Below are 15,885 nucleotides of genomic sequence, written 5' to 3'. Positions count from 1 at the left end.
TATATGCATGCAAAGTATGCGAGAGATCCTGGAGATACAGATATAGCTATGTATATCAAATTAGAACAGTTGTCTGCATGGAGGACACCCTCCTGGCGGACAAGTGCATGGTTAGGTTTCGGTCCAAAAATTGATTGATGCATTCAGGATTCTAACAACTTGTTGAATGTTCTGCGGGGTATTTCAGGCCATGGAAGCTGTTACAGAAATAATTAAAAATAAAATCTCCTGCCAACCAAGAAATTCCTCTCTACAAATGTAGGAAAGAACTAAATAGCTTTATTAGAGAATAAGCATTAAACCAGATTGCTACGCCCATCACAGGCAATCTGCTAATGGGATTGCAAAGACAGAATTCTCACCCCTTTATGTATCCAGCCAGATATAACCTATAGCCTATTTCATATTAAGTACATGCCCTCAAGATAAAGAGTAATTTGTCCTTAAGAGGACTTGACAGAGCCATTTGCTACACATAGTTCATTCTAAATTCACAGGTAGTTGGGGTGGTATTTGTGTTAGCTAATAGCCGTTATGTAGAAGAAAAATAAGACTTCTCAGTATCTATGATAACCACATAGTTACAACACAGAGCCAAGAACCGAGCTCTGACTCACCCAGAGACAAGGAGATGGGAACTCCATCTTCCATGTTGTTTACACTTCAGACGACACCAAAGACGCTAAGAAAGATTTTCTTGGGTTTTAAACCGGCAAGAGGCTTACTTAGCTTTTAAAAAGATGTATATTTATATCAAAGGGACAGACAAAGGATTTACAATTACTAGTTTGCTCAAGGAAATGTTCTCAGAAAAGGGAGTGGGTGAAAGGCTTCTTTCCCTTTTGGCACAAGGGGAAAAAAATTCATTTTAAAACAGATTTGGACTTACCCTTACTTCCAAAGCCTACTTTGTTGTCTTTGTGTCATAGATATTTCTGTATAAGTAGTCAGGTGACCCGAACCTTCTCACTTATACTTACTCAACATGATGAACACTGACAAAGTCTTACTACCGCCCCCCCCCCGCAAATCACCAGTACCTTGGCCAGGCAGCTTACAAAATACGTTGCTCACAGCCACTACCTGAAGCTACACTTTTTTCTTTGAAGAAGACTCAAGAAATACCCATTTTGTCAGCATCACGCTTATGTTTTGGAGGGTGATCTATTTTTTTTTAATTGAGATAAACACTGTATTAGTTTTAGGTGTACAACCATAATGGTTTGACATTTGTATATATTGCAAAATGATCACCATAGTAAGTTTAGTTGACATCCATCACCACAAGTTTTCTTGTGATGAGAACTTTTAAGGTCTACTGTCTTAGCAACTTTCAAGTATACAATACAGTATTGTTAACTATAGTCACCAAGCTGTACTTTACACTCCTAGTACTCATTGCCCTTATAACTGAAAGTTTGTACCCTTTGACCCAGATCTTCCCATTTCCTTCAGCCCCCAGCCCCTGGCAACCACCATGACACTGTTGCTATGAGTTGAGTTTTTAGATTCCACATAAAAGTGAGATCATTGTGTATTTGTCTTTCATTGTCTGACTTATTTCTCTGGACATCATGCCCTCAGGATCCATCCATGTTGTCACAAATGGCAGAATTTCCTTCTTTTTTATGGCTGAATAACATTCCATTGTATGTATGTGTGAGTGTGAGAGTGTGTGTGTGTGTGTGTGTGTGTTATCACGTTTTATTTATACATTCATCCATCGATTGACACTTAGGTTGTTTCCATGTCTTGGCTATTGTAAATAATGCTGCAGTGAACATGGCGGTGCAAGTATCTTTTCAAGGTGGTGATTTCGTGGAATCACGAAGTAGAATTGCTAGATCATGCGGTAGTTCTGTTTTTTTAGAATTTTTTTTAAAGTTTTTTTTTGATGTGGACCATTTTTAAAGTCTTTATTGAATTGTTACAATATTGCTTCTGTTTTATGTTTTGGTTTTTTTGTCCACAAGGCCTGTGGGATCTTAGCTCCCTGACCAGGGATTGAACCTGTACCCCCTGCATTGGAAGGTGAAGTCTTAAATCACTAGACCGCCGGGAAGTCCCTGGTAGTTCTATTTTTAATTTTTTGAGGAACTTCCGTATTTTCCATAGTGATTGGAATCCCCACCAACAGTGCACAAGGGTTCCCTTTTCTCTACATCCTAACCAACACTTGTTATCTATTGTCTTTTTGAGGATAGCCATTCTAACAGGTGTGAGGTGATAGCTAATTGTGGTTTTGGTTTGCATTTCCCTGAAGATTAGTGATGTTGAGCCCCTTTTCATGTACTTGTTGGCCATTTGAATGTCTTTGGGGAAAGGTCCATTCAGAGCCTCTGCCCATTTTATAATTAGATGGTTTCTTTTTTTTTTTTCCTATTGAGTTGCTTGAGTTTTAAAAAATATTTTAGATAGTAACCATTTATCAGATAAATGATTTACAAATACTTTCTCCCATTTCATGGGTTGCCTTTTTATTTTGTTGATGGCTTCCTTTGCTGTACAGAAGATTTTTTCATGTAGTTCCACTTGTTTATTTTGCTTTTGTTGCTTTTGCTTTTGGTCAAATCCAAAAAATCATTGTCAACACCCGTGTCAAGGAGCTTACCATCTATTTTTTTTTAGGAGTTTTAGGTTTCAGGTCTTTTTTTAAAGAATTTATTATTTGTTTATTTATTGGCTGCTTTTGGGTCTTCGTTGCTGCATGTGGGCTTTTCTCTAGTTGTGCCAAGTGGTGTAAAAGCTGGTTTGGTGATGCTGAATTCCCTTAACTTTTGCTTGTCTGTAAACCTTTTTGATTTCTCTATCAAATCCGAACGAGAGCCTTGCTGGGTAGAGTATTCTGTTGTTTTATTTTAAATATTTTATTATTTTGTTTTGTTTTGTTTTTTATGTGTGATCTTCCTGGACCAGGGCTCGAACCCGTGTCCCCTGCATTGGCAGTCAGATTCTTAACCACTGAGCCACCAGGGAAGCCCCTAGGTTTCAGGTCTTATATTTAAGACTTTAATCCTTTATGAGTTGATTTTTGTGTATTGTGTGAGATAGTGGTTCGGTTTCCTTCTTTTCTGTGTGTGAATTTTATTTTATTTTTTATACAGCAGGTTCTTATTAGTTACCTATTTTATACATATTAGTGTATATATGTCAATCCCAATCTCCCAATTCATCCCACCACCACCCACTGCTTTCCCCCCTTGGTGTCCATACGTTTGTTCTCTACATCTGTGTCTTTATTTCTGCCTTGCAGACTGGTTCATCTGTAGCAGAATGGTACAGATGAACTGGTTTGATTCTTTGGCGTGTAGCTGTCCAGTTTTTCCAACACCATTTATTGATGAGACTCTTCTTTCCCTATTTTATAGTCCTGGCTCCTTTGTCATAAATTAATTGATCATATATGTGTGGGTTTATTTCTGGGCTCTCTGTTCTAGTCCACTCATCTGTGTGTCTGTCTTTGTGCCGATACCATACTGTTTTGATTACTATAATATAGTTTGAAATCAGGAAGCATGTGAGTTTCTGTTGTGGATTTTTGGTTTGCAGTTACCATCCATGAGGTTTTGATATAGCAGTACATATATATATAAACAAGATAGTTTTGATAGTTTTGAGTTGCTGGTCTCTTAATCTCAAATACATTTCCAATGTCCTGCATTTCTACTCTCCTCACAGTTGATGGTTTTGATATTTGTGTGTGAATGATTTCCTAACTTTACTGTATGTTTGCCTTTACCAGTGAGCTTTACCCATTCATAATTTTCTTGTTTTTAGTTTTCGGCTTTTCTTTTTCGCCTAGAGAAGTTCCTTTATCATTTGTTGTAAAAGCTGGTTTGGTGATGCTGAATTCCCTTAACTTTTGCTTGTCTGTAAACCTTTTTGATTTCTCTATCAAATCCGAACGAGAGCCTTGCTGGGTAGAGTATTCTGTTGTTTTATTTTAAATATTTTATTATTTTGTTTTGTTTTGTTTTTCACACACACACACACACAGTATTTTATTTTTACAAGAGATAGACTGACACCAAGCATTGTAAATGGATGACCACAACAAAAGCAACAATGATTGCAATTACCAAACATGAAACACACTCACACTATGTCATAATATTGACATTCACTCCAGTAATCCTTCACTGTAATAGCTCCTTTACTTTGCAGTGAAAATTGATTTGTATGTATATTTTTTGCCTCTGAGTCCTTGTGGGATTTTTTTTTTTATTCAAACAGAAGGTCACAAAAATTATAATCATCCTCATCAGTTCACTCAGTCCCGTGTAATTAATTTTTTTCATCTTGATCTTTTGTTAGCACTTTTATGAGTTCATCAGTTTTCCATTAGAGTTCTGAAAATGCTTATTCATTCAGTTCAGCAGTATAGTCAGTTACCAGAAACCTGTACTTGTCTTTTCCATGAATTCCTTGAAGGTGAAACCCTTTTATAGGAACATATTTGCAAAAGCATCAGAGTACACCCAGAACTGTCTGTAAATGACAAAAGACTTAAAAATGACTACGGTTAAAGATTTGATGAAAGTTCATAATAATGCAATTGACAAGGAAATTTAGTTATTTCTGAGATATACGTTTTAAAGTAATAACTAGAATTATGACTTATAATACCAGAACATACAAGATTTTTAGAAATTTCATGTAATGTCTGAAACATTTATATTAACATATTTCCATAAAAATAACCCAAAGAAAGTTTAGTTGTTTTGTTTTTTTATACTGCAGGTTCTTATTAGTCATCAATTTTATACACATCAGTGTATACATGTCAAACCCAATCGCCCAATTCAGCACACCACCGTCCCCACCCCACCACGGTTTTCCCCCCTTGGTGTCCACATGTCTGTTCTCTACATCTGTGTCTCAACTTCTGCCCTGAAAACTGGCTCATCGGTACCACTTTTCTAGGTTTCCATATACATACGTTAATATACGATATTTGTTTTTCTCTTTCTGACTTACTTAACTCTGTATGACATTCGCTGGATCCGTCCACGTCTCAACAAATGACTTTGCCTCAAGACTGCTTTGGCTATTTGGGGTCTTTTGTGTCTCCATACAGATTTTAAGATGATTTTTTCTAGTTCCGTAAAAAATGCCATTGGTAATTTGATAGGGATTGCATTGAATCTGTAGATTGCTTTGGGTAGTATAGTCATTTTCACAATATTGATTCTTCAAGGACATGGTATCTCTCTCCATCTGTTGGTAAAATCTTTAATTTCTTTCGTCGGTGTCTTATAGTTTTCTGCATACAGGTCTTTTGTCTCCCTAGGTAGGTTTATTCCTAGGTATTTTATTCTTTTTGTTGCAGTGGTGAATGGGAGTGTTTCCATAATTTCTCTTTCATCATTTTTCATCATTAGTGTATAGGAATGCAAGAGATTTCTGTGCATTAATTTTGTATCCTGCAACTTTACCAGATTCATTGATTAGCTCTAGTAGTTTTCTGGTGGCATTTTTAGGATTCTCTATGTATAGTATCATGTCATCTGCAAACAGTGACAGTTTTACTTCTTCTTTTCCAATTTGTATTCCTTTTATGTCTTTTTCTTCTCTGATTGCCGTGGCTAGGACTTCCAAAACTATGTTGAATACTAGTGGTGAGAGTGGACATCCTTGTCTCGTTCCTGATCTTCGAGGAAATGCTTTCAGTTTTTCACCATTGAGAATGATGTTTGCTGTGGGTTTGTCATATATGGCCTTTATTATGTTGAGGTAGGTTCCCTCTATGCCCACTTTCTGGAGAGTTTTGATCATAAATGGGTGTTGAATTTTGTCAAAAGCTTTTTCTGCATCTATTGAGATGATCATATGGGTTTTATTCTTCAGTTAGTTAATATGGTGTATCACATTGATTGATTTGCGTATACTGAAGAATCCTTGCATCGTTGGGATAAATCCCACTTGATCGTGGTGTATGATTCTTTTAATGTGCTGTTGGATTCTGTTTGCTAGTATTTTGTTGAGGATTTTTGCACGTATATTCACCAGTGATATTGGTCTGTAATTTTCTTTTTTTGTTGTATCTTTGTCTGGTTTTGGTATCAGGGTGATGTTGGCCTCATAGAATGAGTTTGGGAGTGTTCCTTCTTCTGTGATTTTTTGGAAGAGTTTGAGAAGGATGGGTGTTAGCTCTTCTCTAAATCTTTGATAGAATTCACCTGTGAAACCATCTGGTCCTGGACTTTTGTTTGTTGGAAGGTTTTAAATCACAGTTTCAACTTCATTACTTGTGATTGATTTGTTCATATTTTCTATTTCTTCCTGGTTCAGTCTTGGAAGGTTATAACTTTCTAAGAATTTGTCCATTTCTTCCAGGTTGTCCATTTTATTGGCATAGAGTTGCTTGTAGTAGTCTCTTAGGATGCTTTGTATTTCTGCGGTGTCTGTTGTAACTTCTCCTTTTTCACTTTTCTTTTTTGCCTAGAGAAGTTCCTTTAGCATCTGTTGTAACGCTGGTTTGGTGATGCTGAATTCCCTTAACTTTTGCTTGTCTGTAAAGCTTTTTGATTTCTCTGTCAAATCTTGCTGGGTAGAGTATTCTTGGTTGTAGGTTTTTCCTTTCATCATTTAAAATACATTGTGCCACTTCCTTCTGGCCTGCAGAGTTTCTGCCAGAAAATCAGCTGATAACCTTACGGGGATTCCCTTGTATGTTATTTTTTGCTTTTCTCTTACTGCTCTTCATGTTTTCTCTTTGTCTTTAATTTTTGTCAGTTTGTTTAATATGTGTCTCAGCCTGTTCCTCCTTGGGTTTATCCTGTATGGGACTCTTTGCACTTCCTGGACTTGAGTGTTTCCCTTCCCATGTTAGGGATATTTTCTCAGGTCCTTTCTCTCTTCTCTTTCTGGGACCCCTATAACGGGAATGTTGGTGCCTTTAATGTTGTTCCAGAAGTCTCTTAGACTGTCCTCGTTTCTTTTGTTTTTTCTTTGTCCTGTTCTGCAGCAGTGATTTCCACCAGTCTGTCTTCCAGCTCACTTATTCATTCTTTTGTGCCATTTATTCTGCTACTGATTCCTTCTATTGTATTTTTCATTTCAGTTATTGTATTGTTCATCTCTGTTCTTTTTTTTTTTTTTTTTTTTGGCGGTACGCGGGCCTCTCACGTTGTGGAGCACAGGCTCCGGACATGCAGCCTCAGCAGCCATGGCTTACGGGCCCAGCCGCTCCGTTGCATGTGGGATCTTCCCGGACCAGGGCACAAACCTGTGTCCCCTGCATCGGCAGGCGTATTCTCAACCACTGCGCCACCAGGGAAGCCCCATCTTTGTTCTTTAAATCTTCTAACTCTTTGTTTAACATTTCTTGTATCTTCTCAGTCTGTGCCTCCATTGTTTTTCTGAGATCTTGGATCATCTTTACTATCATTGTTCTGAATTATTTTTCAGGCAGATTGCCTATATCCACATCAATTAGTTGTTTTTCTGGGGTTTTATCTTATTCCATCGTCTGGAACATATTTCTCTGCCATCTCATTTTTTTCTAACTTTCTGGGTTTGTAGGCTCTGTTCTGCAGGCTGCAGGATTGTAGTTCTTCTTGCTTTTGATGTCTGCCCTCTGGTGGGTGAGGTTGGTCCGGGAGCTTGTGCAGGCTTCCTTGTGAGAGGGACTCATGTCTGCCCACTGGTGAGTGGAGCTGGGTCTTGTCCTTCTGGTGGACAGTGCCATGTCAAGTGGCATGTCTAGAAGTGGCTCTGGGCTCAAGACAACTTTAGGCAGCCTGTCTGCTGATGGGTCGGGCTGTGTTCCCGCCCTGTTGGTTGTTTGGCCTGAGGCATCCCAGCACTGGAGTCTGCAGGCTGTTGGGTGGGGCCAGGTCTCAGTGCCAAAATGGTGACCTCCAGGAGAGCTCACACTGAGGAGTATTTCCTAGGGGCCTCCGCCACCAGTGACGTTGCCCCTGTATTGGGCCACAGCCAACCCCTACCTCCCCAGGAGTCCCTCTGAGATCTGCAGGTGGGTCTGGTCCAGGCTTCTTTGGACTCACTGCTTTACCCTGGGTCCCAGTGCACATGAAACCTTGTGTGCACCCTCTAAGAGTGGAGTCTCTGTTTCCCCCAGTCCTGTGGAGTCCCATACTCAAGCCTCGCTGATTCTCAAAGCCAAATGCTCTGAAGTCTCCTACTCCCAATTCCAGACCCTCAGGCTGGGGAGCCTCATGTGGGGCTCAGAACTCTTAATTCCTGTGGGAGAACCTCTGTGATATAATTATTTTTCAGTTTGTGGGTCACCCACTTGGCAGGTATGGGATTTGATTATATCACAGAAGCGCTCCTCCTACTGTCTTGTTGTGGCTTCTTCTTTGTTTTTTGGTGCAGAATATCTTTGGTAGGTTCAAGTCTTTTTTTTGTCGACTTGTACAAAAAACATGGTTATTCGGCAGTTAGTTGTGTTTTTGGTGTTTTTGTAAGAGAAGGTGAGCTCAAGTCCTTCTACTCTGCCATCTTGTCTCCCATCACCTCTACAAGAATTGTTAAAATGACTTTAAGTGGAAAGGAAAAAGGCACAACTAGAAACGTGAAAATTACAAAAGGAAAAATGTCATTAGTAAAGGTAAATATACAGTAAAGGTAGTAAATCAACTGCATGCCAAGCTAGTAGGAAGGGTAAAGACAAAAGTAGTGAAATCGTCTATATCCACAATAAGTAAAGAGATACACAAAACAAAAAGATGTAAAATATGATGTCAAAAACAGTAGTCATGGGCATGCGGGGAGTAAAAATGCAGGGTTGTTAAAATGTGTTTGAAATGAAGAGATCAGCAACTTAAAACAATCACATATATACATATGTGTGTGTGTGTTGGTAACTGCAAACCAGAAATTTATAATAGAATCAAGAAGAGGATGTAAGAATTTTAAACATATGTGCACCCATCATAGGAGCACGTAAGTACATAGCAGATATTAAGAGACATAAAGGGAGAAATCGATAGTAACACAATAATAGTTTGGGACTTTAACACATCACTTACATCAATGGACAGATCATACAGACAGAGAATGAATAAGGAAACAGCTTTAAATGACACATTATACCAGATAGAACTATTAGATATACATAAAACATTCCATCCAAAAGCAGCAGAATACACATTCTTTTCAAGTGCACATGGACCATTTTTCGGGGTAGATCACATGCTAGGCCACAAAAAAAAGTCTCAGTAAATTTAAGAAAATTGAAGTTATATCAACCATCTTTTCCAACCACAATAGTATGAGACTAGAAGTTAACTACAAGGAAAAAACTGCAAAAACCAAATACTTGGAGGCTAAAAAATATGCTGTTGAACAACCAGTAGATCACTGAAGAAATCAAAGAAGAAAGTAAAACATACTGGAGACAAATGAAAACAGAAACACAAAGATCCAGAATCGATGGGATGCAGGAAAAGCAGGGTTTTTTGTTGTTTTATTTATTTATTTATTTTTTGTGTGGTACGCGGGCCTCTCACTGTTGTGGCCTCTCCCGTTGTGGAGCACAGGCTCCGGACACGCAGGCTCAGTGGCCATGGCTCACAGGCCTAGCCGCTCTGCGGCATGTGGGATCTTCCCAGACCAGGGCACGAACCCATGTCCCCTGCATCAGCAGGCGGACTCTCAACCACTGCGCCACCAGGGAAGCCCAGGAAAAGCAGTTTTAAGATGGCATTTTATGCGATACAGGCCAGCCTCAGGAAACAAGAAAATTCTCAAATAACCTAACCTTACACTTAAAGGAACTAGAAAAAGAAGACCAAACAAAACCCAAACTTAGCAGAAGGAAAGAAATTATAAAGATCAGAGCAGAAATAAATGAAATAGACTCATTAAAAAAATAGAAAATATCAGTGAAACTGAGAGCTAGTTCTTTGGTAAGATAAAATTGATAAACCTTTAGCCAGACTCATAAAAACAAAAAGAGAGGGCCCAAATCAATAAAATCAGAAATGAAAAAGAGTTTAGGACCAACACCACAGAAATAGAAAGGATTATAAAAGACTACTATGAACAGCTATATGCCAATAAAATGGAAAACCTAGAAGAAATGGACAAATTCCTAGAAATGTAAAATCTCCCAAGACTGAACCAGTAAGAAATAGGAAACATGAACAGACCAATTACCAGTAATGAAATTGAATAAATAGTTTTTAAAACTCCCAACAAACAAAAGTCCAGGACCAGACTGTCTTCACAGGTAAATTCTACCAAACATTTAGAGAAATGTTAACACGTGTCCTTCTCAAACTATTCCAAAAAGTTGCAGAGGAAGGAATGCTTCTGAACTCATTCTATGAGGCCAGCATCACCCTGATGCCAAAACAAGACAAAGATATCACACAGAAAAGAAAATTGCAGGCCAGTATCATTGAACATACATACAAAAGTCCTCAACAAAATATTAGCAAACTGAATTTAACAGTACAATAAAAAGATCATACACCATGATCAATTGGGATTAATTCCAAGGATGCAAGAATGGTTCAATGTCTGCAAATGAGTCAGTGTGATACACCACATTAATGAATTGTAGAATAAAAATCATATGATCATCTCAACTGATGCAAAACTGTTTTGACAAATTCAGCATCCTTCTTTTTTTTTTTTAACAAAACCCTCAACCAAGTTGGTATAGATGGAACATACCTCAGCATAATAAAGGTGGTATATGAGAAGCCCATAGCTAACATGATATTCAGTGGTAAAAAGCATTTTCCTCTAAGATCAGGAACAAGATAAGGATGCCCACTCTTGCCACTTTTATTCAACATAGTATTGGACGTCCTAGCCACAGCAATCAGACAAGAAAAAGGAATCCACATTTGAAAGGAAAAAGTAGGACTGTCACTGTTTGCAAATGACATGATACTATACATAGAAAATCTCAAAGACACCACCAAAAAGCTCATCAATGAATTTGGAAAAGTTGCAAGATGCAAAATTACTGTACAGAAATCGGTTGTATATCTATACACTAATAACGAACTATTGTAAAGAGAAATTAAGGAAACAATCCCATTTTACATCACATCAAAAAGCATAAAATACCTAAGTATAAATCTGCGTAAGGAGTTAGAAGACCTATACCTAGAAAACTTTAAGACACTGATGAAAGAAATTGAAGATGATGCAAATAGATGGAAAGATATATATGTTGTGCATTGATTGGAAGAATTCATATTGTTAAAATGACCATATTCTCCAAGGCAATCTACAGATTCAATGCAATCCCTATCAAAATACCGATGACATTTTTTCAAAAACTAGAATAAATAATTTAAAAATATTTATGGACGCACAAAACACCCCAAATAGTGAAAACAATCTCGAGAAAGAAGAATAAAGCTGGAGGAATCAGGCTCCTGGACTTCAGACTATACTGCAAAGCTACATTTATCAAAACAGTATGGTACTGGCACAGAAACAGACACATAGATCAATGGAACAGAATAGATAGTTCAGAAATAAAGCAAGAACTTATGGTCAATTAATCTACATCAAAGGAGGCAAGAATATACAATGGGGAAAAGCTAGTCTTTTTAATCAGTGGTGCTTGGAAAACTGGACAGCTACATTTAAAAGCATGAAATTAGAACATTTTCTCATACCATATGCAAAAATAAACTCAAAATGGAACAAAGACCTACATGTAAGACTGGAAAGTATAAAACTACTGGAAGAAAACATAGGCAGAACACTCTTTGACATAAATCATAGCAATATTTTTTTGAACCTGTCTCCTAAGGCAAAGGAAACAAAAGTAAAAATAAACAAATAGGACCTAATTAAACTGAAAAGCTTTTGCACAACAAAGGAATCATTTGCAAAACAAAAAACCTACTGAATGGGTGAAAATATTTGCAAATGATGCAACCAACAAGGGGTTACTTAATATCCAAAATATATAAACACCTTATACAACACAATACCAAAAAAAGAACCTGGTTAGAAAATGGGCAGAAGACCTGAACAGATATTTTTCCTAAGAAGACATGTAGATGGGCAACAGGGACATGAAAAGATGCTCAGCGTTGCTAATGATCAGAGAAATGCCAATCAAAGCCACAGTGAGATATCACCTCACACCTGTCAGAATGCTGTCATCAAAAAGACCACAAATAACAAGTGTTGGTGAGGATGTGGAGGAAAGGGAATCATTATACACTGTTGGTGGGAATGTAAATTGGTGCAGCAACTGTGGAAAACAGTATGGACATTCCTCATAAAACTAAAAATGGGACTACCACATGATCCAGCAATTCCACTCTTGGGTATATATCCAAAGACATAAAAATGCTTTAAGGTAGGCATTATTAACTCCCATGTAATACATGAAGAAACTGAGTCTTGGAGAGGTTAAGTCTCTCAGCTGGTAAATAGCTTAGCTGGAATTTGAACCAAACTTAACCTTGGCTTACTTTTAACTTACTTTCACTTTTAACCACATTGCACTTCCTTCCTTCAAGTGAAAAATATATGATTTAACACTTTTCCCTGTAAATTTTTGTTTGGCTATTTATAAATAATTTATGTACCTATGAAACTTTTCAATGACTGTGGGAAAATGTATAAGGAAGTTATAGGATTTTGAAATGTTTTGGAAGTATGAATGAGTTAAATTTATCCTATTTCTGTCATGTGTATATGTATAAAATTACACAACTTCAGGGCTGTACAGGAACTTTTGGGACCAGTTATAGTGTTTGACCAACCTTATTTTACATGTGAGAAGACTGAGACCCAAAAGAGGTTAAGTGGTTGTCTGCAGCTTTGTATTTTCATTTCTCTGGTCTCTGCTACTAACTCCTTTGTGACATTAGGCAAATCCTTAAATGATCCTGGTCTCAGTTTCTTTGTGTGTAAAATAAGAGGTTTGGATGAACCCCCCAAAAATCTTTCCATTTTAAAAATCTGTGTTTTTGTCATTGTTTCACTTACCTTTTCAAGTATCCTTTGGGTGAAATACTTTTATAAGGTGTTAATGAGGCAGGTAGTGGATTCAGGCGTAAAAGCATGATACAGAGGTTCTGATTATAAGACATGGGAGTGAGAATCTGCTGGCTTTTTGGCTTTTAGATTTTCCTAATAATTGATTTCTTGTTTGGCTTCTTCAGGACATCGTATCACTTATTGGCTCCCATAATCTAAACTTGTCTGTTTACCTCATATTTGTCTGTGTTTCCTCTTTAAGCAATATACTCAGTTATTTTAATAAAGTGACACGTTTACTGTAAAAAAAATCAGAAAGTACTCATGAGCACAGGGGTAGAAAATAAGTCATTCATAATCCCAGCATCCAAAGATAACTTTTAATAATTTGAGAGACATTTTTAAAAACAAAAGCACAGCTGTGACATCATACAGCACCTCTTGTTATAAACTGCCCCCTCAGCCCCACCCTGGGCAATGTACTGTGGCTACTTGCACTGTCTGACCTATTCTCATAGTTTAATTTGGAGAGAATCATGTTCTATGTTACACAATTATAGCATTATACAAATGGTTTCTGTTTTTCCTGTGGTGATTTCTATAAAGAGGATTTTTTTTTTAAAGGTTAGAGCTATAAATTTTAAATGTTCCTGAGCAGATCCAGCATTTGACTACTTGACCTATTCCTCAGAACAACAACTTTTGTCATCACCCCCAGGTGGACTGCTGTTCTTGCGTCTCGGTCATCATGCCTTGCTCATAAAAACCAAACAAAAGCGCCCCACGAGCAGCATGATTGGGCCACTCCCATAGCTTTTGCTCCAGCCTGAGGCACTCTTAAAACTGTGATCAGAACAGTTCTCCCTCATGTAAATTCCGTTTCTTAATAATCTGTGTCTGTAGGGAAGTGTTCCACTGGATGGGTGTACCTGATATTTAGAAAGAAGAAACAGAAAATGCTGTTGGCATGCAGTGCCTTAATAAAAGAGAAATGCTGTTGGCATGCAGTGCCTTACTAAAAGAGAAAAGTAACCATTGGCTAATTTCTTAACGTTTATAAGCCTCAGTATTCTGTCTGTAAATTGAGAATTATAATAGTATCCTCTGCCAAGGGTCACTTGAAGATTAAATGAGATAAGGCATTTGAAGTGCTTAAAACTGTGCCTGGCATCAGAATATGCATTCAGTATTGTTCGTAAAAAAAATCTGTCTCATATTGATTTTAAATGAACTTTAATAACTTTATTCTTATGCAGAAGACTTAACCAATGGCTCATATGATGATATCTTAAATGCTGAACAACTTCAGAAACTCCTTTACCTGCTTGAGTCTACTGAGGATCCTGTCATTATCGAAAGAGCTTTGGTCACTCTGGGTAACAATGCAGCCTTTTCAGTCAACCAAGTGAGTACCCTAGTCTCTGCAAACACGTTCCTCCTATTCTCACACACCAGCACCGATTGTGACCCTGATAAGTTACTTAACCTCCCAGAGCCTCAATTTTTTCATCTATATAGTATGGCTATGGATACCTACAGAATAACGTTTGTTTACTTCTGAAAAGCACAGCCTAATAGTAATACGAGTAGTAATAGGATTCTAGATCAAGATCCTTATGAAGTTGGTCACTGGCATCCCATTTGTAATAAGTGTATCTAATCAACACTTAGCATTGCGTGGCCTTTTTAATTATTTAAAGTTCAGCAGTGCTGCAGTAGAGCAACAAAAGCATCTGACATTTAAGGACATGGTTTACATTGTACACAGGGCTTATGAGGATGGTTCTGATGCAGGTGCTCCCTAGACCACACGCTGACAACCACGGACCAGTGTAAATGGCCTCTGCTTCCTCCCCCCACTACCCATGGAGAAAAGTAAAACAGTTTTTGTCATTATTTTCAGCTAATGCCCTTTCTTGACATTGTCATGCATGCACAGTTTTGAATTTATACTTCATTTTAGTCCGTATTTATCCATCATTGTCAAGGTTTACTCTAAAGCTCTAGAGATTTATAGGGAGATACAAGGAATATTTGTCTGTTACTCACATTTCAGTTGTAAATGATAGAACCCAACTTAAATTATTTCAAACCAAAAAGGGAAAATATTGAGCTCAGTTAACTTGGACATCCAAGGGTATCATTGGTTTCAGGCACAATTGTGAATATAGTTCAGGGTTACAGAAAAAATTATCAGACCTTCTCTTTCTCTGTCTTTTGGCTGCTTACCCCTGCTTCTTTTTGTGTTTTGATCTCTGTCTCTCTGGCCACAAAGAGGTTTTCTTCACAGGGATGGAAAGAAAGCCACTGGCCTCTCAAGCCTTCATCATTGTAGCTTATGATCTGAAAGGTGGAGTTGCTCTGCTAGGATAAGTGCCAACCCTATGGATTGATTGTTGGGCCAAAGCACCCTGGACCATGATTAGCAAGGCCTGGCTCACATGTGCATCCTGCAGCCAAAAACAACAGGGATGGGTGTGAACACAATTGACCAGCAGTCCCACCAGGGACTATATAGGATAGAGGAGGTGTTGTGTCTGCCCCAATAGAAAGAGGGGTGCCAGGCAGACGGAAACAACAGATGGTGACTAGCTTATTAGCATGCCTGTATTGGGGTTATTTCCGATGCCATAGTTTTATATTCCTCTGAAACAAACTGTAGTCAGAGTGAGGGGGTCAGAAGCCACTGGTGAACAAGTACTTTCTTCAGTAATGGGAGTTGGTGTCCCTCGTCATCAATTATAATGCCTTCATCTGCTTTAACAGTACCGTTTTTTTTGTTTTTTTTTAAAAGGGCTGTTTTCTAGTAACCACACATTCTTTGAAAGAACCTGGAATTGCAGAGGGAAGACTTCTTTATCTCTTTTTCTGATAGAATGGCATGTTTTGGCCTGACAGGAGTCATTTTCAGCTTATTTTTCTTGTGAGGAGTGAAAGTTTATGTCTCTTTCAACG

General features: G+C 37.9%; 1 protein-coding gene across 1 annotated transcript in view; it reads left to right on the top strand.

Annotated features, from left to right (window-relative positions):
* Positions 1 to 15,885, top strand: part of ARMC10 (armadillo repeat containing 10) — a 29,153-nt gene that overhangs the window by 1,088 nt on the left and 12,180 nt on the right. The window contains exon 2 of the mRNA XM_024738089.1: positions 14,187 to 14,335. Within this exon, the coding sequence (XP_024593857.1) occupies positions 14,187 to 14,335 (149 nt within the window). The remainder of the gene's footprint in view (positions 1 to 14,186; positions 14,336 to 15,885) is intronic.

This window comes from Neophocaena asiaeorientalis, unplaced genomic scaffold (assembly GCF_003031525.2).
Source record: "Neophocaena asiaeorientalis asiaeorientalis breed wild unplaced genomic scaffold, Neophocaena_asiaeorientalis_V1.1 scaffold170, whole genome shotgun sequence".
Lineage (NCBI taxonomy): Eukaryota > Metazoa > Chordata > Mammalia > Artiodactyla > Phocoenidae > Neophocaena > Neophocaena asiaeorientalis.
This window is presented reverse-complemented; position numbering and strand designations above follow the sequence as displayed.